Source organism: Neoarius graeffei, chromosome 12 (assembly GCF_027579695.1).
Source record: "Neoarius graeffei isolate fNeoGra1 chromosome 12, fNeoGra1.pri, whole genome shotgun sequence".
Classification (NCBI taxonomy): Eukaryota; Metazoa; Chordata; class Actinopteri; order Siluriformes; family Ariidae; genus Neoarius; species Neoarius graeffei.
In genome coordinates, this window is record NC_083580.1 from 5413163 (window position 1) to 5435498 (window position 22336).

The window sequence follows — 22336 nt, forward strand, 5'->3', positions numbered from 1 at the left end:
CACAGGCAGATACTCAACATAATTAAATAATATTGGCTGGATTTTTTTCGTGGTATATCAGATATATTCCATTCAGCTAGCATGATATCGAATGAGTCGAAGACGAGTAGCTGAATGGAATACATTTGATAGACCATGAAAAAAAGCCGTTATTATTATTATTATTATTATTATAATACAACCCCGATTCCAAAAAAGTTGGGACAAAGTACAAATTATAAATAAAAACGGAATGCAATGATGTGGAAGTTTCAAAATTCCATACGTATTTTATTCAGAATAGAACATAGATGACATATCAAATGTTTAAACTGAGAAAATGTGTCATTTAAAGAGAAAAATTAGGTGATTTTAAATTTCATGACAACAACACATCTCAAAAAAGTTGGGACAAGGCCATGTTTACCACTGTGAGACATCCCCTTTTCTCTTTACAACAGTCTGTAAACGTCTGGGGACTGAGGAGACAAGTTGCTCAAGTTTAGGGATAGGAATGTTAACCCATTCTTATCTAATGTAGGATTCTAGTTGCTCAACTGTCTTAGGTCTTTTTTGTCATATCTTCCATTTTATGATGCGCCAAATGTTTTCTATGGGTGAAAGATCTGGACTGCAGGCTGGCCAGTTCAGTACCCGGACCCTTCTTCTACGCAGCCATGATGCTGTAATTGATGCAGTATGTGGTTTGGCATTGTCATGTTGGAAAGTACAAGGTCTTCCCTGAAAGAGACGTCATCTGGATGGGAGCATGTGTTGCTCTAGAACCTGGATATACCTTTCAGCATTGATGGTGTCTTTCCAGATGTGTAAGCTGCCCATGCCACACGCACTAATGCAACCCCATACCATCAGAGATGCAGGCTTCTGAACTGAGCGCTGATAACAACTTGGGTCATCCTTCTCCTCTTTAGTCCGAATGACACGGCGTCCCTGATTTCCATAAAGAACTTCAAATTTTGATTTGTCTGACCACAGGACAGTTTTCCACTTTGCCACAGTCCATTTTAAATGAGCCTTGGCCCAGAGAAGACGTCTGCGCTTCTGGATCATGTTTAGATACGGCTTCTTCTTTGAACTATAGAGTTTTCGCTGGCAACGGCGGATGGCACGGTGAATTGTGTTCACAGATAATGTTCTCTCGAAATGTTCCTGAGCCCATTTTGTGATTTCCAATACAGAAGCATGCCTGTATGTGATGCAGTGCCGCCTAAGGGCCCGAAGATCACGGGCACCCAGTATGGTTTTCCGGCCTTGACCCTTACGCACAGAGATTCTTCCAGATTCTCTGAATCTTTTGATGATATTATGCACTTTAGATGATGATATGTTCAAGCTCTTTGCAATTTTACACTGTCGAACTCCTTTCTGATATTGCTCCACTATTTGTCGGCGCAGAATTAGGGGGATTGGTGATCCTCTTCCCATCTTTACTTCTGAGAGCCGCTGCCACTCCAAGATGCTCTTTTTATACCCAGTCATGTTAATGACCTATTGCCAATTGACCTAATGAGTTGCAATTTGGTCCTCCAGCTGTTCCTTTTTTGTACCTTTAACTTTTCCAGCCTCTTATTGCCCCTGTCCCAACTTTTTTGAGATGTGTTGCTGTCATGAAATTTCAAATGAGCCAATATTTGGCATGAAATTTCAAAATGTCTCACTTTCGACATTTGATCTGTTGTCTATGTTCTATTGTGAATACAATATCAGTTTTTGAGATTTGTAAATTATTGCATTCCGTTTTTATTTACAATTTAGTGGGTCCTGCTTAGTGGGTGAGTCTCTTGCTTGTGCATGACAGTGGCTTCTCCTGTTGGGTAACGCACCAAACTGGCTGTGCGAGCCCTCTCTTGGGTCTTCATGCGACTGGCTGTCATTTTGCTCTGGCTTGTCCACTGGCTGTTGCCATCTCAACCCTCTCTACATCTGTGCATAAAGTGGGATTCCTCGCCAATGGTCATGGCCCTAAAATACTCGGTGGTGTTCTTACACAGCTTGCGAAAGAACACTTATAGATTTCCTGACGACCTCAAAATGCACCAACACCTTGGTATTATTCGTCGTCCAAAATACACCCACAGAGGCACTAGGAGGAACTTTGCCTGCTATAGCCACCCCAATGACATCGACTCCCTCTGGAGTTTGCGCCGCAAATACTCGCCTGCTCGTAGGCCTACTGCAGACCGACCAGCTGACGTGAACAATTTGCGCACTGTGAAGTACACCTTGCCTTCTCAAAATTGCAACCAAACTCTTTCATCTTTTGCTCTTTTAAATGTGAGATCGTTAAACAACAAAGGACCTTTTATTAATGATGTTATCATAGATTTGAACTTGGACTTTTTGTGTCTAACGGAAACGTGGCAAGCTCCCAATGACTTTATAGCACTAAATGAAGCTGTGCCTGCTGGTTATACATTTATTGACAAGCCCCGGCTATCAGGTCGTGGGGGTGGATTGGCTGTGCTTTATCGTTCTTGCTTTAAGCCTGTATATGTGACTTTAAAGGATTTTACATCTTTTGAAAGTCTTGCTCTTAGTTTTAATGGTAGCCAACCACTACTTATTTTACTTGTATATAGGCCCCCGAAAGCGTCAGCTGTTTTTATTTCTGAATTTTCTGATCTTCTTTCCTCTGTCTGCCCTAAGTACTCATCTATCCTAGTTTTAGGGGATTTTAATATACATGTTGATTCTAACCACTGTAATTTCTCAAGCCAGTTCTTGAATGTTTTAAATTGTTTTGACTTGGATCAGCATGTAAATTTTCCCACACACGTGAAAGGTCACACACTGGATCTTGTATGCACTAGTGGAAAAGCCCCATCTGATATGTCATCTAAAGACCTTGCCATCTCTGACCACACAGCTGTTCTTTTTGGTTTTGCTATCCCTGAGCCTCAGTCTCGTATGCGCTCAAAGCGCTCCATTACATACAGAAACATAAAACACATAAACACTGCTGAGCTCACTAGTTTATTACAAACACGGCTTATGTCAGAGTCTTATAGCTCCGACTTGGATGACCCATTGCTGATTTACAACTTCCATCTCTCTGAAGCACTGCATCAACTTGCTCCCTTAAAAACCTGCACTGTCTCCTTCACACGATCTGCTCCCTGGTACACACCTGAGCTAAGAAAGATGAAAGCAGCCGGTAGACAGCTTGAGCGGCTTAGCAAGAGGACTGGACTGACTGTGCATGCACAGGCTTATAAAGAGCACATTTTATCCTACAAACAGTCATTAAACGATACTAAATCATTGTACTATTCTTCAGTCATCACTAGTGGTCACAATAACCCCAGAGCTCTATTTTCAATAATTAACAAACTTGTCCAGCCATCCAAACCCTTCCCGCTTACCCCCACAACTGATCTTTGCTGTGAGTTTCTGGACTTTTTTGACAACAAAATTTGCACCATCTACAAGAAACTCCAGTCATTACCAACTACCCAGTGTGACATTCCATTTCTGACCACACCTGTCATGTCACTCTCATCTTTCTCCCCTGTTGATGACACTACAATTCATGACCTAGTCACCAAGGCTAGGCCCACCACCTGTCTCCTGGATCCCATGCCCACCCCTCTTGTGAAGGCCTGTTTGCCTGCTCTTTGCCCTCTCCTTGTCAACATCATAAACTCATCTCTTGTCTCTGGCATCGTCCCTTGCTCCTTGAAAACTGCTGCCATCACACCAGTCCTTAAGAAACCAGGAGCTGCTTTTGATGATTTTAAAAACTACCGGCCCATCTCTAACTTGCCTTTTATTTCTAAGATTCTTGAGCGTATAGTGGCCCTGCAGCTCCAAGACCACCTTACATCATGTGGCTTGTGGGAAGAGTTTCAGTCTGGTTTTAGAGTGAAGCATAGTACTGAAACAGCCTTGGTCAAAGTGGTTAATGACCTACTTATTGCTGCAGACTCTGGCCATTTTAGCATTCTTTTATTACTGGACCTGACAGCTGCGTTTGACACGGTTTGTCATAATACACTGCTCACTCGATTGGAGACACTTTTGGGTATTACGGGCACTGCACTTTCTTGGTTTAGGTCATATCTCACGGGTAGGGAACAGTTTGTTACTATCGGTGATTTCCGGTCCCATAGCTTGCCACTTGCTCATGGTGTACCACAAGGTTCTGTCCTAGGCCCCCTGCTCTTCACTATTTATACTCTCCCCCTTGGCCATATCCTTCGCCAGCATAATCTTCATTTCCACAGTTATGCTGATGATACACAAATTTACATCCACACTAAGCCCTCACATCCACTCCCACTTTCTGACCTGGCTGCCTGCCTTCATGATATCAGTAATTGGATGACTTGTAACTTTCTTAAACTCAACCATGATAAGACAGAAGCCATACTCATTGCCACTCCCACCCTCCTTAAAAAGATAAACCATTCTCAGTTCTCCATCCCAGGCTACTTTACCACCACCTCATCTGAAGTGAAGAATCTTGGTGTCATTATTGACTCATCACTTTTTTTTGAATCCCACATAAAACAGGTCACAAAAACAGCATTTTTCTATCTGAAAACCATCTCTAAACTCCGATCTTCTCTCACCCTTGCCACTGCAGAAACTCTCATCCATGCTTTCATAACCTCAAGACTGGACTATTGCAATGCCCTCCTTACTGGTCTTCCAGCCAAATCAATAAACAGATTACAACATATCCAGAACTCTGCAGCAAGACTTCTTACCCACACCAGACCATGGCAACACATCACGCCTGTCCTTCACCAACTCCACTGGCTTCCTGTTCAGTCACGCATTCAATTCAAAATCCTCCTACTCGTCTTTAAGGCACAGCATAATCTAGCACCCCCTTATCTCACTCATCTCCTCTCCCCATACCAGCCCACACGCACCCTACGCTCCACTGACACACACCTCCTTGTCACCCCCTCTACTCGTCTTCATTCCATGGGTGACAGGGCTTTTAGTGTAGCTGGGCCTAAACTCTGGAATTCTCTCCCCCTCTCATTGCGGCAGTGTACCTCTCTCTCTTCTTTTAAGGCACAATTAAAAACCCACCTTTTTACTCTTGCTTTTCCCTTTTAATAGATACTTTTTTTAATCGGTTTTATTATTTTAGTGTCAGAATGGTCCAGCTATTTTATTGTTTTGTTTTTTATTGATAGTTTACTTGTTATATATTCCTGTCCTGCTTCATTTTATTCATCTTATTTTTAATTATTTCTAATTGTTTATAATTGCTTGATTTTATTTTTACACTTTTATTGTTAAGTGTCCTTGAGTACCCTGAAAGGCGCTTTAAATAAAATTTATTATTATTATTATTATTATTATTTGTACTTTGTCCCAACTTTTTTGGAATCGGGGTTGTAAAAACTACTCGAAAACAAAACCCCAAAAAATACAAAAAAAAAGCAACAACGTATGGAATAAAAGTATTTGATGGTAAGAACATCTCTTTTTTATTTTTCAAGAATTATTATTGCATTTTTCACAAATTGCTCCTGTCATTTCTCCAGTTTGTTTACATTCTAAGCGGAAATGATTTTGTCAGATGTTTTGTATAAAGTTTTTATTTATTGAATTTGCAAAAAAGAAAAAGCTCTGTTTCTCCAAGTCCATGAATGTGGATAGAATAAAACAGTTATTCCACTCAATCTCGTCGTACATGGCTTATAGCCAACATGGCTATCAGCTCGCGTATGACACAATTTCGTGGAATAATTGTTAAATATATAATATATAATATACTATATTAAAGGAGTTTGTTAGTTAATGTTATGCAACAAAGAAAAACATGTTGATATGGTGACTTTCTATAAGGAGAGAGGATTTAGGGACCAAGTGTCAGTGTTTTGTAACAGTCAGCCATGGGAAAGTCTTCATTCTGGTTTCTCTGAATTACTTCCTGCATTTTTTGTCTTATTAAATTCTCTAGAGAGAAGAAAAGAGAGTGTGGTGAGGCAGTGATGTTTTTGTTCGTGTAAATGCCATGAACAGGAACTAACTTGTTTTGCAGAATATCAAATAACTAATTTGACAAAAAGTTTCCATAAAAGAATGTAAATGTTGGCAAATTGCTGCAGTATAAGAAGAATAAAACACTTTGGGACATGCTGTTATTAGAAAACAAGCAATTTCAAGGTCAAATTTTATCCCAGAATCTTTTACAAAGTAAAATAATGTGTTTTTCATAAATAACAAAGCAGATGACTGAATGGTTTTGTTGGGACATGTGATAGATATGGCATTATTCATGCGGGCGGCGCTGGAAAGTTCCTCAGTGACTGGATCATGAGTGGGGAGCCTGCTTATGATCTGATTGAATGTGACCCAAACCGTTACAGCAAGTGGACCACTGTGCCGTACATTTGTGCCAAGGCCAGGGAGTCATACGGCTTTAACAATGTGGGTAAGTTTAAATAAATAAATGTTTAAAAAAAACCAGCCACAAACACGACCTTTATAATATTCAGGTGTTGTAATGGGCTCTCTCTCTCTCTCAGTGGGTTACCCTAAAGAGGAGCGCTTTGCTGGTCGCCCCACTAACAGAGTCAGTGGGCTCTATGAGCCGCTGAAGGATAAATGCTCCATGGGCTTCCATGCAGGCTGGGAGCAGCCACATTACTTCTACAAACCTGGAGATGATGTGGGCTACAAGTATAACATCCACCTTTACACATCTACATGAACACTACAGTCTTCTAAAGTCTTTATATTTGGTCGCCTCTGCACATTACTATTAATTAGTATAAATTTTCTCTGATATACAGTACAGTCCTGTGCAAAAGTCTTAGGCACATGTAAAGAAATGCTGTCGACCAAAAATGGCTTAAAAATAATGAAATTAAATGTTTCAACATTAAAAAAATACTATAAACAGTAATCAGCAGAGGTGGACAAAGTACCAAACTTCATTACTTAAGTCAAAGTACAGATCCCACTGGTTAAATGTTACTCCGATACAAGTGAAAGTTTTACAGTCAAATTTCAACTTAAGTTAAAGTACTGAAGTACTTGCTTTTAAAAATACTTAAGTATTAAAAGTACATTTTCTGTCAGTGTATTGTTGTATTACTGCCACAACGCTTACAATACTGAATGCCTCTTAAGCAACCGACTGGCTTTACAAAATGAACGCATGCTGTGCCATCATGGTGGTTTAACGTTAAGTTAGCTAGTCAGTGAAACTCCACCTGACATGTTAGCAAACTCTTTTCAAACTCGAAATCATATTGGGTAGCTAACGTTACTAGAAAAGAAAGATTTCTACAGTCTGTTTATTTGGCAAGATTATGCTAAAACATCTCTGAAAGGACTTCAGATAAGTTAACGTTATTCATGTTAGCCTAACTCCATTTTTACATGCTAACTAACAGTGTCTAAGTTAACTAGCTATGTGTTAATGTTAGCCGTGGACAAGACAATGGCAACTTGGTGGGCAAATCCATAGAAAGTCATTTGACTAACCAAGTTCAAGTTCAAGTCAACTTTATTGTCAATAATGCCATATGTGCAGGACATACAGAGAATTGAAATTGCGTTTCCCTCTTATCCGCGGTGCAAACAGTAATAAACATGACATATAAAATATAGGTACAAGATATAAACTTAAAAAAGGGGGGGGGGGGGTTATTTACAAGCTAAAGCTATCTAAGAAAAGACAGTGGAAATCCAGAAAGTGCAAATGTGGCAGTGTGAACAGAATTAACGGTATAAATTTAAATGTGACGAATGGCAATATAAACAGAATGAACAATGTAAACGGGAACAGCAGTCTGACAGTATAGTAGGGCAATATAGCACGATATAAACAGAATTATCAGTATAAATATAAATAAATAAATAAATATGGCAGTATGAGCAGAATTTTCAGTGTAAGTATAAATATGGCAGATATGACAGTGTAGCAGTGAAGTCTCTCAAAGATAAAAGATGTATAAAGTATAAACAGTGTTGTAAACAGTTTTTATATAGTGCAATTAACTAAAAAAAACGTGTAGACAGTATTGTAAACAGTTTTTATATAGTGCAATTAACTAAAAAAAACATAAATAAATAAATAAATAAATAAATATGGCAGTATGAGCGGAATTTTCAGTGCAAGTATAAATATGGCAGATATATGTAAAAAGTGTCAACAGTGTTGTAAACAGTTTTTATATAGTGCAATTAACTAAAAAAAAGTGTAGACAGTATTGTAAACAGTTTTTACATAGTGCAATTGAATTTCGTTACAGTTCATTAAAGTGGCTGGTGACATTTGGTTTATGTATTAAGGGAAGGGGGTACTGGCCTGGGAGGGAGTTCAGCATCCTGACGGCTTGGTGGATGAAGCTGTCTCTCAGTCTGCAGGTTCTTGCCCGGAGGCTTCTCATTCTCCTCCCAGAAGGCAGAAGGCTGAAGAAGTGGTGGTTGGGATGGGTGGAGTCGCCTGCAATGCTGAGTGCTCTGCGGGCCAGGCGTGTTGTAAATATCCTGAAGGGAGGGTAGGGGGACACCGATGATCATCTCAGCTGCTCTCACTATGCGCTGCAGGGTCTTCCGGCAGGAAGCAGTACAGCCGCCGTACCACACAGTGATGCAGCTGGTCAGGATGCTCTCGATGGTTCCGCGGTAGAAGGTCTGCATGATAGGGACTGGTGCTCTAGCTCTTTTCAGTCTGCGGAGGAAGTAGAGGTGCTGCTGAGCTTTCCTGGCCAGCGATGTGGTGTTGCTGCTCCAGGAGAGATCCTCGGTGAGGTACACACCCAGGAACTTGGTGCTGCTCACTCTCTCCACAGCAGCACCGTTGATGGTCAGTGGAGGATGCTGGGTGGAGGCTCTCCGGATGTCGACAACCATCTCCTTCGTCAATCTTCATGGAGATTGCATCATCAGTGGACTGATTGGCCCAATATGCAAATTGGTACGGGTCCATGGAGGGAGGGAGGATGGATTTGATGTGCTGCATGACTAACCGCTCGAAGCACTTCATAATGATGGGGGTCAGTGTCACAGGGCGGTAGTCGTTGAAGCAGGATGGAGAGGCCTTCTTTGGAACAGGGATGATGGTGGTGCTCTTGAAGCAGGTGGGGACAACAGCTTGGCTCAGGGAGGTGTTGAAGATGTCTGTGAGCACTTCTGTGAGCTCCTCTGCACAGTCCTTTAGCACATGACCTGGAATGTTGTCAGGTCCAACAGCTTTGCGGGTGTTGATCCTGGAGAGGGATCTCCTCACACTGGCTAGAGACAGGGACAGCACCTGGTCATCCGGTAGGGGTGGTGTCTTCTGTGCAGGCATGCTGTTGTCGGCTTCAAACCGTCCAAAGAAGTTGTTTAGACTGTTCAGCAGAGTGATGTCCTTGTCACAGGTCTGTGGTTGAGGTTTATAGTCCGTGATGCTCTGTATCCCCTGCCACAGGGTCCTTGTGTCTCTGCTGTCAGTGAAATGATGGGCTATCCTGCTGCTGTACTGCTTCTTTGCTAGTCTGATGCCACGGGACAAGTTGGCTCTTGCTGATCTCAGACCAGCCTCATCACCTGCTCTGAAAGCAGCGTTCCGGGCTTTCAGTAACCGATAGACTTCCCCCGTCAGCCATGGTTTCTGGTTGGCCCGTACTGTGATGGTCTTAGTGTCCGTGACATCATCAGTGCATTTACTAATGTAGGCTGTAACAGTGTCTGAATACTCCTGGATGTTGATCTGGTGGTTGTAAGTGGCTGCCTGCTTAAACATGTCCCAGTCTGTGATGTTAAAGCAGTCCTGAAGTGCTGAGGAAGCACCCTCTGGCCACACCCGTACCTGCTTCTGGACCGGTCTGGTGACCAGATTGCTTAGCTACGTTTGCAACGTTATCGCTAGCTCTAAAAGCACAGACAACTTCATTGCAAGCTTTCTCTTGGAATAAAACGTTTATAGACCTCAATATGCTCCCGCAGGTTGGACGGCGAGTTTTTGTAGGCCGTGATGTGGTTCATTTTAGGCAAACAAAGCAAACATTTAAAACAAAACAAATCTTTCATCGTTTCAGAAAACTGAAACATGGGTTCTAGGTCTGGCCATGGGTGCGTGCATTCTCCAGAAGAACTGTCTCCTTCCATCAACTGATCATGTTAAATAACGCTGCTGAGAAATCACTGATCTTGATTTTATACAGTCTATGGACATGACGTGACCCTAGTGATTACTGATCGGCTGTCTCAGTGTCACCTGCGAAAAAACCAATCACATTTTAGAAAAGAAAAGAAAAAACCTCCACTTTCAAAGCTGCTTCATAGTAACGCGTAACGAGGACCTTGATAGAAATGTAGTGGAGTGAAAAGTACGATATTTGTCTTTCAAATGTAGTGAAGTTAAAGTCATAAGTTTCCAGAAAAAAATAATACTCAAGTAAAGTACAGATACTCAAAAAGTGTACTTAAGTACAGTACTCAAGTAAATGTACTTAGTTACTGTCCACCTCTGGTAATCAGTAAGCGATAATAAACGAAACAAAGGCAAAATTTGGTGTGAGATGGCACTTTGCTTTAGAAAAAAAAAACCACCTTAAAATATAGTAGTCTGAGGTCCAATGAATGCAGCTTTATGCGGAAATGAGCTGTAGGTTTTACTGAGCATCTTACAGAACCAGCCACAGTTCTTCTGGACACTTTGTCACACTCGCTTCTTCATTTTGCACCAAAACCCAGTAGCCTTCAGTATGTTTTCTTTTTTAATCTGAAAAGTGCTCTCTTATGTAATATGCTGCTCAGATACAAACTTTTTTTTCTGTAACATTTCATTTTGTCCTGGAAAAAACAAACGTTTGGAATTCTAAAATGTGTTTGTAATGTTTTGACTCGATAATGTAGAAGTCATAAAATAGAAGAAAAAAGGGGGCGCCTAAGACTTTTGCTCAGTACTGTTTATATAAGATAAATATGTCTCTGAGATGTTTTTCCCTGCACAGACCCAGTTTCAGAAGAACAAACTGGTTCGGACCAGTCGGCCGAGAGTGCAAGCTTGTAATGGAGAAAGTAGGCGTTATTGACCTTTCACCTTTTGGCAAGTTCCTGGTCAAAGGGAAGGATGCACACAGGCTGCTGGACCGACTGTTTGCCAACACCATGCCGAAGGTAAGAGGCACAAGATAGACCCAAATGGTAAGATCTGCAAATTGTTCATCACTGTGCCTTTCCACGTTTTTTTTTTGGTTCCCTTTATGTTTTCTGGCGTGGGAATGTCTCCAGGGTAGAGCACTTGTATCTTGTAACATGTCAAGCTGCATTTTTTTGTCTTATTAACTTTGAGGGAAGGAAAAAAGAAGGGATGGTGATAGAACTAACTTGTATCGCTTAAATTAATAATAATAAGTTCAATTTATACAGCGCCTTTCTCACACCCAAGGTCGCTTTACAATTAGGGAAAGGGGGGGAATAAAGGGAGTCCACCAAAAGAGGGTCAGGATATAATGGTGCGTTCATGTGCTATGGGAATTATGGTAAATACCAAACGCCGACATGGAAAGCACACATGAACGCCCCCTCTTGTGGTATTTTCCACTGGGCAACTCGTAGAAAATTTTGATACACGAGTTGCCGAGATGAGATGAACTTTAACCTTTTCAACATGACGGCGAGCGGTACAAGACTAGCTTATGAACCAAGAAAGAAGTGGTTTTCACCTACGGAAAGCTGACTCTCACCTTTTAAACGAGTCATGTTATGTATATTATAGCCTAATACAAAATATTCTGTGGCTGTCCAAAGAACGCCAACAATGATCTAGATACTGGCTACTCTCATTGTGGCTACAGCCAAATTTCCAAAAACTGCGTGGCATTAAATGTGTTAAGAAAATTTCTACTTGTCATGATCAGGAAATATTCAGCATTTTTTGACTTTTGATAACTCATATTCCTGCTGCAGCTGATGAACAAGCTTTGTTTTAGCCAAATAACAGGCCTGATTCTGAATCTGGTCCACCATCTTTAATTTGTCAACAACAACAAAAGCATGTGAACACAACACACGTAAATACCACTTCCCAGCTGGAAAATATCATCTTCCCATAGCACATGAACGCAGCATAATTCCAATGGCGTAGCTACCCACCGTCCCATTAAAAGGCGCATGAAGGTAAATCCCACACCGCTTGCACAGCTGCCGCAATGCCACCGGGCAACATTGAGCAGAGCACCACGCCAAGTACAGACGCACCGCTGCACAGAGCGCTGGCCAGCCCCGATGTTAACCCATTGATGCCTGAAACGCCTGCAAAAAAACGTCTGCAAATGCCTCAGCCAGTTTTTAGAAAAGGTCCCCATCTGCCTGAGGGTTTTCTGAAATAAAAATAATTAATTGAAAATGCCTATGAAAAATTCAATATCTCAGCCTCTGAAGCACATAAAGACATGAAATAAGTTGCATTTAAAAGATAAAATTATCTGCTTTTATTGGATCATGCTCATTCAGCATTAACACTAACACATTTTTATAAAAAAAAACAAATCTGGCATACGTCTTGAAAATAATGACAAATCAACAATGCTGCGTTATGCAGCAACCAGCATTTGGGGCAATGCTGCGTTATGCAACAACCGGTGCTAGGGCCAATGTTGCACGACGCAGCATCCGGCGTCAATGGGTTAAAAGAGCAACAAGCTCACTGCAGTCCATAGCGAGGAGCACAGGCATTACCCACGGCGGACCAAGGTCTGAAGGGAACCGACATCAAAACTGGGTCCGGAGCTACACCACAGCCGGCAGACAAAACACTCAAACCAAAAACAAGCATCAAACTACACAAACACAAAAAGAAAAACAAAGGGAAAAAGAAAAAGATCCGGTGAGAAGCGGCAGCCAAAATGCACACAGCGTGCTCTCAACCGGAAACAGAAATGACTCACATCATCATGGGATAAAGACCCCAAAATAGTGTTGGAAACTTGCTCTGAGGAACAAATCACATTGGGACATTCTGTTTTTGGAAAACGATCAACTTCAGGGTGGAGATCGTGACTCTGCTTCATCACATCATCCTGTCGTTGATTATTTTCCTATAACAGGACACCTCCAAATGTTTTAATGTCGTATTTGAAGCCTGTAATTTCTTTTCCAGTTTGTATGACAGTGCTTCTGGTTTTGAAGCTTAGTTGAAAGCTATGTTTATTGCTGTTTATTTATTTATTTATTTATTTATGATAAATTATAAGGGATTTTTAAGAACCTTTATATCTTTACATACCTATGCTTTGAATGGTGTAGCTGTAGCTTTAAATATAATTATATGTTGTTTTTTGGGAATACATGATGTTCTGTGAGCTGGATGTTGGTATCAGGTGATGTGATGTGATGTGATGTGATGACGTCGCTTTGGTTACTGCTACACAGGTGGGCTTAACTAACATCAGTCACATGTTGACACCAATGGGGCGTGTCTATGCTGAAGTCACCATTACCCAAGTTGCCCCTGGAGAGTTCTTGCTCATCACTGGCTCAGGGTCCGAACTGCATGATCTGAGGTTGGTTTCTCACAAGCAATTTCTACTTTTTTTTTTAACCTCACTAGTATACCTTTACATTTAATTAATTGACACTTAATTGATCCAAAATGCTCCTCTATGTGAGGCAGAATACAACAGAAGAGTTGATGGTTAACGGATCCAGCACTGGCTCTCTTACAGTCCTGGGAATTGAGCTCACAACTTTTTTTTTTTTTTTTACTCCATGCTACTTGGTATAATATTCAAGTATGCAAAAGATAATGAGCCAAGCATCCATTTGCACAATAATTGCAACACTTTCTGCCTTTTCTTCTTACCGGTAGAAGACCTTTTGTTCTACATTTGTAATCTTGTCCTGATAATATCTTCCAGATCAAAGTATGTAACATTTCAGACATGGGTAACGTTTTTATCAGCTCCAGATTCAGTGAGATTTTCTGCGAAGAAGGGCATTAGGGAAGCATGGAAGGTACCATAGCAGCCTGAAAGAGTGCACTAATTCATAACACAATGGCAATGTGCACTTTCTTTAATTATGTGATGAACCTTAAATAAACGTTGAAGTTACAAGCACTGAGTATTTAGACATCCAGAGTATTTCGGATTCATTTCTGCTCACAAGAATATTAAAGAAAGCACAACTTTATTCATCACACACTTGTGAAATTTCCTCTCTGCATTTAACCCATCTGAAGCAGTGAACACACACATATACCCAGAGCAGTGGGCAGCCATGCTATTAAGTTAAGTACCTCGCTCAAGGGCACCTCAGCCCAAGGCTATCCCATATTAAGGCCCGGTCCCACTGGCCGATGGACACAAAACATATGCAAAAAGGACACAGCGGACGAGCAAAATTTCGGGGGTGGCTCTATCCGTTTTCATCCGCTCCAGAAATGGACAAAATTGGCAAAAATTTGCGAAAACAGAACGGAAAAGAACGGACGTGGGTAGTATATAGCGGGGATGTTAAACGCATGTTCATAGGAAGCCTAGCGGATGAAAGCGGATGGAAGTGGATGACAGCTCCGAAGGGGTTACCGGTGATAACTGAGAAGCGGACGCATAGCAGAAAGAGCGGATGCATAGCGGATGAAGGGGATGCATCACGTACGCCTAACGGAAACAAAGGGGATGTTGCGCGGATGTATATCGGATGCAGACCGTTCACTGCGCATGCGGGGGGGGTATGAATTGCGTCTGCTCCGCGGATATAAAGGGATGCAGCACGCACGCCGTCAGCATAAAGCGGAAAGACGTGCTGGCGGCTACATCGATACATCTCTACTACATCTCGTTTTTGAAGAAGGCTACACTGATACATCTCTACTACATCCTTCTACATACTCTAGACATACTCCAGACATCCTAAATATACGAGATACATCCCAGATATAAACGCTTTGTCCATTTTGAATACTTTATATACGAGATGCATACGCTTACATCCTTTCTATTTCCGTGCTACTAACGATAAATAGATGTTTCATGTACCTTATCTTTCCTCCCTCTTTCCGTTTTCAGCTGCAGCGGATGTGAGTTGCGAGGATGCCCAGAGGATGCAGAGAGGATACAGCAGACGTTTAACGGATGATAACGGACATAGAATGTTTGTTGCTCGTATATGTCGCGGATTTACATCGTACACGGCAGAAAGTTCATCCGTTCTAAAAGTTTTGTGCAGCTCAAAACTTTTTGCGCGGATGAAATCACAGTGGACGGATGCTCGATGGATAGAGCGTATGAAGCACGTATGCAATGAGTACACAACGGATGCATCGCGTTTTCCAACGGATGGCAAAGATTTTTTTACGTTTTACATCCTCTTTGCATCCGTAAGTGCAGTGGGACCGGGCCTTTACCTTAACCGCATGTCTTTGGACTGTGGGGGAAACCAGAGGAAACCCACACAGACATGGGGAGAACATGCAAACTCCACACAGAAAGGCCTTCGCTAGCCGCTGGATTCAAACCCAGAACCTTCTTGCTGTGAGGCGACAGCGCTAACCACTACACCACTGTGCCACCCATATTAACCATACGCATGGTGTGTAGTAGATTTGAACTCGATGTAAAATTATTCAAAAGCATTTCTTATTGCTGGACCCAAAACGCTTATGTTAGTTACAGAGACTCCTATTATAACTCTTCTCACTTCACTCAGCCTACACACACATTCTGGCCCTCGTCAAACTCCTATGAACCTCCCAAGGGCTTCTTATTGGTGGTTATAAAAAGTGAATGTTTCACAGTGAGACTATTTTAGACCTCAGTGTTGCAACACGTCATACAGATGCCTGAGTGACAGTCCTTGGCCTTGCTCAAGTCAGAAAACAGCACACGCCATAAAACGCTGTTGGATTCTTTAATTTGCTTAGGCTGCCCTCTTGTGGTCAAATTCACACATTTTAAAAACATTTTGGACGAAATGTCTCATCTCATCTCATTATTTCTAGCCACTTTATCCTGTTCTACAGGGTCGCAAGCAAGCTGGAGCCTATCCCAGCTGACTACGGGCGAAAGGCAGGGTACACCCTGGACAAGTCGCCAGGTCATCACAGGGCTGACACATAAACACAGACAACCATTCACACTCACATTCACACCTACGGTCAATTTAGCGTCACCAGTTAACCTAACCTGCATGTCTCTGGACTGTGGGGGAAACCGGAGCACCCGGAGGAAACTCACGCGGACACGGGGAGAACATGCAAACTCCGCACAGAAAGGCCCTCGCTGGCCACGGGGCTCAAACCCGGACCTTCTTGCTGTGAGGCGACAGCGCTAACCTAGGGTGACCAGACGTCCCGGTTTTACCGGGACAGTCCCGATTTGGGGTTGTGTGTCCCGAGTCCCGACAAAAGTCTGTCGGGACATGGATATGTCCCGGTTTTTGCCACTCGCGACGTTTGCGACTGAGCAGCGTGGGAATCATTAGCGGAGAAATGTCTGCATTTACTATTTTGATGAATTGACAGGACTCGCAAACTTTCCTGGTTACTGCCCCCTGGCCCTGTGGCATGGGTGTTTATATAGCCACATTATTCCAGACAACAGAACGTGTTGCCATGCAACAATAAAATAAACATTAACTAGCGCGAATGTTCTTTGTCTAGCAGCTAGCAGCAGTAATGCCGCAGCAATTATGCCGAAAAGAAAATGTACCTTTTCCAAAGATTTACAGAGCACCTACCCCTTCCTCCGAGAGGTGCAGAACAATGCGCACGAAGCCTACTGCACACACTGTAAGTGTTTTGTTCTTGTACTGAGTTGGGTAGCCTATGTTGCAAATGCTGTGCGCTCCTGTGGGGGCTTTCCTCGGGCTGTCGCCCCTCTCCTCCTTTATTGCTGTTTTGTTTGAGTGTATATTTACGGAAGCCGCGAGAGGCCCTTCATATAATCTTTTTTATTCACCTTGTTATCCCGAGATAACGACTTAATTAATTCAGGATCTCGAGAAAACAACACAACTAATTCGAGATCTCGAGAAAACAAAACAATTATTTCATGATCTCAGCTGGATCACTGTATCTCCGTCGGTAGAGACGAAGCCGGGCCAGTCTTCTGCGGAGGTGCCGCGGACTAATTTTGAAATTATCCCTTATTAAAAGACTTAATGCAATCTCTCCCTGTGTCAACCCCTGATCAAAATATTGCCTTATTAGGTGATCGATTATTCCAGACATTCTAATGACCAAAGTTGCGTCTATACAGAATGAGAAATAGCCCCAAAGTCAGCATATCACAAGTCTCTTGGCACACCTGAATGAACCATTTCTCAGCTGTTTACTTGAGATCATGAAATAATTGTTTTGTTTTCTCGTGATCTCGGAATAACGGTTTTGTTTTCTCGGTATCTCGAATTAGTTGTGTTGTTTTCTCGAGATCCTGAATTAATTATGTCGTTATCTTGGGATAACAAGGTGAATAAAAAAAGATTATATGAACGGCCTCTCTCGGCTTCCGTAGTATATATTCTCAAATCACTTGTCTCTTTTTTGTTTCTGTTTAACATACCATTCTGACAGTTTGGCCATATTGCTGTGTTGAACAGCTTGTTGCACCTTCCATTAAAGTGTTCACTTTTGTCCACATCTTCTTGCTTTATTCATTCAGTTGTGGGGAATGGTTAGTAAGGTTGATTCTGACCGAGGCTATGTTGAGGTCACATATCTACTTTTTAAGTTCATGCTATAGTGCATACAATTTTAGAGATACGTATAGCCTACATGTGCATATGCATTCTTCTTGGTGTTCTCACAAACAGGTGAAATAAATCAGTTTAAATTTGGCCTATGGACATAGCCTGGCCTATTCTCAGCCATTACAAAATCTGTTGTCTGACCATAATTTAACTGATCTGTATACCACTATGCTACTAGAGAACAAAATGCCTGTTTGTTTTATTTCATGTGAGATGTTGATAAATGTGAGCTTCAACAAAATGATAAGAGCACCTCTCTGAGTGTCACGTTTACGTAAAAAAAAGGTGTGCGTGCACGAGCATGGTCGCGCGCAAAAGTGTCCCGGTTTCAGACTAGGGAAATCTGGTCACCCTACGCTAACCACTACACCACCGTGCCGCCCACAGCTAACGTGACTGACTAATTAGCTAATATTAGCTTTCACTCTCCATGCTTGGTACTAAACGAAGTAAAGCCAATAGTTAGCAGTAACTAGCAGCAGTGCTTTCAAAATGGTGTCCGAAGACTTTAGCATTCATGAGCAGTTAGCTTAACATGAGTGCTTAAATAAATAGTTAGCTGTATTTATTTCTTTACCATTTCACCAAGTCTTTTGTTGTTGTTATTTGTTTTGTTTCTTGGCACCTCACTGTTTCTGATTAGCAGCTAGCTATGACAGCTAACTTGACTGATTGATTAGCTAATATTAGCTTTCACTCTCTATGCTTGGAACTAAACTAAGTAAAGTCAGTAACTAGCAGCAGTGCTTTCAAAATGGTGTCTGAAGACTTTAGCATTCATTAGCAGTTAGCTTGACATGAGTGCTTAAATAAATAGTTAGCTTTATTTATTTCTTTACCATTTCATTCTCAAGACTTTTTTTTTCTTGGCAACTCACTGTTTCTGCTTAGCAGCTAGCTATGACAGCTAACTGACTAATTAGCTAATATTATCTTTCACTCTCCATGCTTGGTACCAAACTAAGTATAATCGGTAGCTAGTAGTAACTATCAGCAGCGCTTTCAAAATGGTGTCAGGAGACTTTAGTATGCTTTATCTTACAACCCCGATTCCAAAAAAGTTGGGACAAAGTACAAATTGTAAATAAAAACGGAATGCAATGATGTGGAAGTTTCAAAATTCCATATTTTATTCAGAATAGAACATAGATGACATATCAAATGTTTAAACTGAGAAAATGTATCACTTAAAGAGAAAAATTAGCTGATTTTAAATTTCGTGACAACAACACATCTCAAAAAAGTTGGGACAAGGCCATGTTTACCACTGTGAGACATCCCCTTTTCTCTTTACAACAGTCTGTAAACGTCTGGGGACTGAGGAGACAAGTTGCTCAAGTTTAGGGAGAGGAATGTTAACCCATTCTTGTCTAATGTAGGATTCTAGTTGCTCAACTGTCTTAGGTCTTTTTTGTCGTATCTTCCGTTTTATGATGCGCCAAATGTTTTCTATGGGTGAAAGATCTGTACTGCAGGCTAGCCAGTTCAGTACCCGGACCCTTCTTCTACGCAGCCATGATGCTGTAATTGATGCAGTATGTGGTTTGGCATTGTCATGTTGGAAAATGCAAGGTTTCCCTGAAAGAGACGTCGTCTGGATGGGAGCATATGTTGCTCTAGAACCTGGATATACCTTTCAGCATTGATGCTGTCTTTCCAGATGTGTAAGCTGCCCATGCCACACGCACTAATGCAACCCCATACTATCAGAGATGCAGGCTTCTGAACTGAGCGCTGATAACAACTTGGGTTGTCCTTCTCCTCTTTAGTCCGAATGACACGGCGTCCCTGATTTCCATAAAGAACTTCAAATTTTGATTCGTCTGACCACAGAACAGTTTTCCACTTTGCCACAGTCCATTTTAAATGAGCCTTGGCCCAGAAAAGACGTCTGCGCTTCTGGATCATGTTTAGATACGGCTTCTTCTTTGAACTATAGAGTTTTAGCTGGCAACGACGGATGGCACGGTGAATTGTGTTCACAGATAATGTTCTCTGGAAATATTCCTGAGCCCATTTTGTGATTTTCAATACAGAAGCATGCCTGTATGTGATGCAGTGCCGTCTAAGGGCCCGAAGATCACAGGCACCCAGTATGGTTTTCCGGCCTTGACCCTTACGCACAGAGATTCTTCCAGATTCTCTGAATCTTTTGATGATATTATGCACTGTAGATGATGATATGTTCAAACTGTTTGCAATTTTACACTGTCGAACTCCTTTCTGATATTGCTCCACTATTTGTCGGCGCAGAATTAGGGGGATTGGTGATCCTCTTCCCATCTTTACTTCTGAGAGCCACTGCCACTCCAAGATGCTCTTTTTATACCCAGTCATGTTAATGACCTATTGCCAATTGACCTAATGAGTTGCAATTTGGTCCTCCAGCTGTTCCTTTTTTGTACCTTTAACTTTTCCAGCCTCTAACTGCCCCTGTCCCAACTTTTTTGAGATGTGTTGCTGTCATGAAATTTCAAATGAGCCAATATTTGGCATGAAATTTCAAAATGTCTCACTTTCGACATTTGATCTGTTGTCTATGTTCTATTGTGAATACAATATCAGTTTTTGAGATTTGTAAATTATTGCATTCCGTTTTTATTTACAATTTGGGCTTTGTCACAACTTTTTTGGAATCGGGGTTGTAATATAACTTAATATGAGCACTTAAATTTTGTTTCCTATCTAAGGCCAGTGCTGTGTCTTGTGACAGTTTGACATGAACAATCATTTTTGGTTCATGGCAGTCATGTTCATGTCTCTTTTGCTTTTTGGAAATTTAACAAGCTCTTATAAACATGCTTGCTTGTGTAATAAGCTAGGGAATCAAACACCTGTAGGTGTGGCGTTACAGGAAAATGGTCAGCGACTGGGTGTTGCAATGTGATCCAATGCTAAGTGGAGTTCCAGTTACCACCATTTAAGTTAATTGTTTTCCTATAAGGGCACTTCCTGAAGTGTTTTTTAGTCCCATAACACAGCAAAGATCCAGTTATTATACTTGTATTAATTAACTGAATTTAATTACATTTAGCTTTCTTCCCCCTCATCAGATGGATAGAGACAGAAGCAGCTGATGGTGACTACGATGTGGACATCACGAATGTGACTGATGATATCGGAGTGCTGGGAGTGGCAGGCCCAAACTCTCGCAAAGTCCTGCAGAAACTCACCAACGAAGACTTGAGTGATAGCGGCTTTAAATTTCTCCACTGCAAAGCCATTCAGCTGGCTGGAGTCTCGCTGCGGGCTATACGGATATCATACACAGGTATGGGAATGGGGAAATTCTGTCTCACGTGGCAACCGTAAGTACACCAGTATGTTTTATTAGTTTTCATAAATGAATAGGGGGCGGCACGGTGGTGTAGTGGTTAGCGCTGTTGCCTCACAGCAAGAAGGTCCGGGTTCGAGCCCCGTGGCCGGCGAGGGCCTTTCTGTGTGGAGTTTGCATGTTCTCCCCGTGTCCGCGTGGGTTTCCTCCGGGTGCTCCGGTTTCCCCCACAGTCCAAAGACATGCAGGTTAGGTTAAGTGGTGATTCTAAATTGACCGTAGGTGTGAATGTGAGTGTGAATGGTTGTCTGTGTCTATGTGTCAGCCCTGTGATGACTTGGCGACTTGTCCAGGGTGTACCCCGCCTTTCGCCCGTAGTCAGCTGGGATAGGCTCCAGCTTGCCTGCGACCCTGTAGAACAGGATAAAGCGGCTAGAGATAATGAGATGAGATAAATGAATAGGTCTATTCATGAATTATATTTTATTCTTCATTTCTATATTTCAAACTACATTTCATCATTCTACATTCCTCATTCCTAAAATTTTACTTGTATGATTTTTCTTGTATCCTATATGCATTCGTAAGACAGTTTGGAGTCGAAGATTTTTTTTTCCTTTAGTTTGTACTAAAAGCTACAAGGCTCGTGATGGTTAAAGTAAAACCTCGACTCGTCATTTCGACGCAGTGTTAAGTAATACAGCCTTTTAAGTAAATGAAAAAATGTAATATTCAAATTGAAATTATATACTGTATTATTATACATAACTTCCAGTGCTGTACATGTACAGAGTAAACATGTGCTCGTGTTTGTTAAGGGGAGCTGGGTTGGGAGCTGTATGTGGACATGCCAAAGCTGGCAGAAGTATACCAGGCCATCCTGGAGGCTGGAAAAGAAGAGGGCATTGATAACTTCGGGACTTATGCCATGGCCTCCCTCAGGCTGGAAAAGGGCTTTCGAGGCTGGGGAGCTGAGGTTTCACAGACACACAATCAGAGTAGAAGATAAAGACCTTACAAATTTGTATCAGACTAAAAATCTAAACTATTAAATTAAAACTTAGTTCTGACCATCTTTGGTCTGTGTGTGTCTGTGTAGATGAACTGTGACACAAATCCTCTCGAGGCTGGTCTGGACTACTTCATCAAACTCAACAAGGTAGCAAAATATATTTTTCAATTAGAGCACATGCTAAGAAAACTTTTAGGCTGTTAAGGCCTAAATCATCGTCGTGTGTGTGCCAGCCTGCAGATTTCATTGGAAAGAAGGCACTACAGGAAATCAAGGCCCAGGGACTAACGAGGAAGTTAGCGTATCTCACCGTGGATACAGACAACGTGGACCCTGAAGGCAATGAGACCATCTGGCATGATGGAAAGGTAAAGTACAATGGTCATCAGAAGATT

General features: G+C 41.8%; 1 protein-coding gene across 2 annotated transcripts in view; it reads left to right on the forward strand.

Annotated features, from left to right (window-relative positions):
• Positions 1-22336, forward strand: part of dmgdh (dimethylglycine dehydrogenase) — a 47511-nt gene that overhangs the window by 22142 nt on the left and 3033 nt on the right. For both annotated transcript variants that reach the window (XM_060935410.1, XM_060935411.1), the window contains 8 exons: positions 6228-6397; positions 6492-6645; positions 10917-11082; positions 13339-13469; positions 20709-20926; positions 21748-21905; positions 22029-22088; positions 22175-22309. In XM_060935410.1, the coding sequence (XP_060791393.1) occupies positions 6228-6397; positions 6492-6645; positions 10917-11082; positions 13339-13469; positions 20709-20926; positions 21748-21905; positions 22029-22088; positions 22175-22309 (1192 nt within the window). The remainder of the gene's footprint in view (positions 1-6227; positions 6398-6491; positions 6646-10916; positions 11083-13338; positions 13470-20708; positions 20927-21747; positions 21906-22028; positions 22089-22174; positions 22310-22336) is intronic.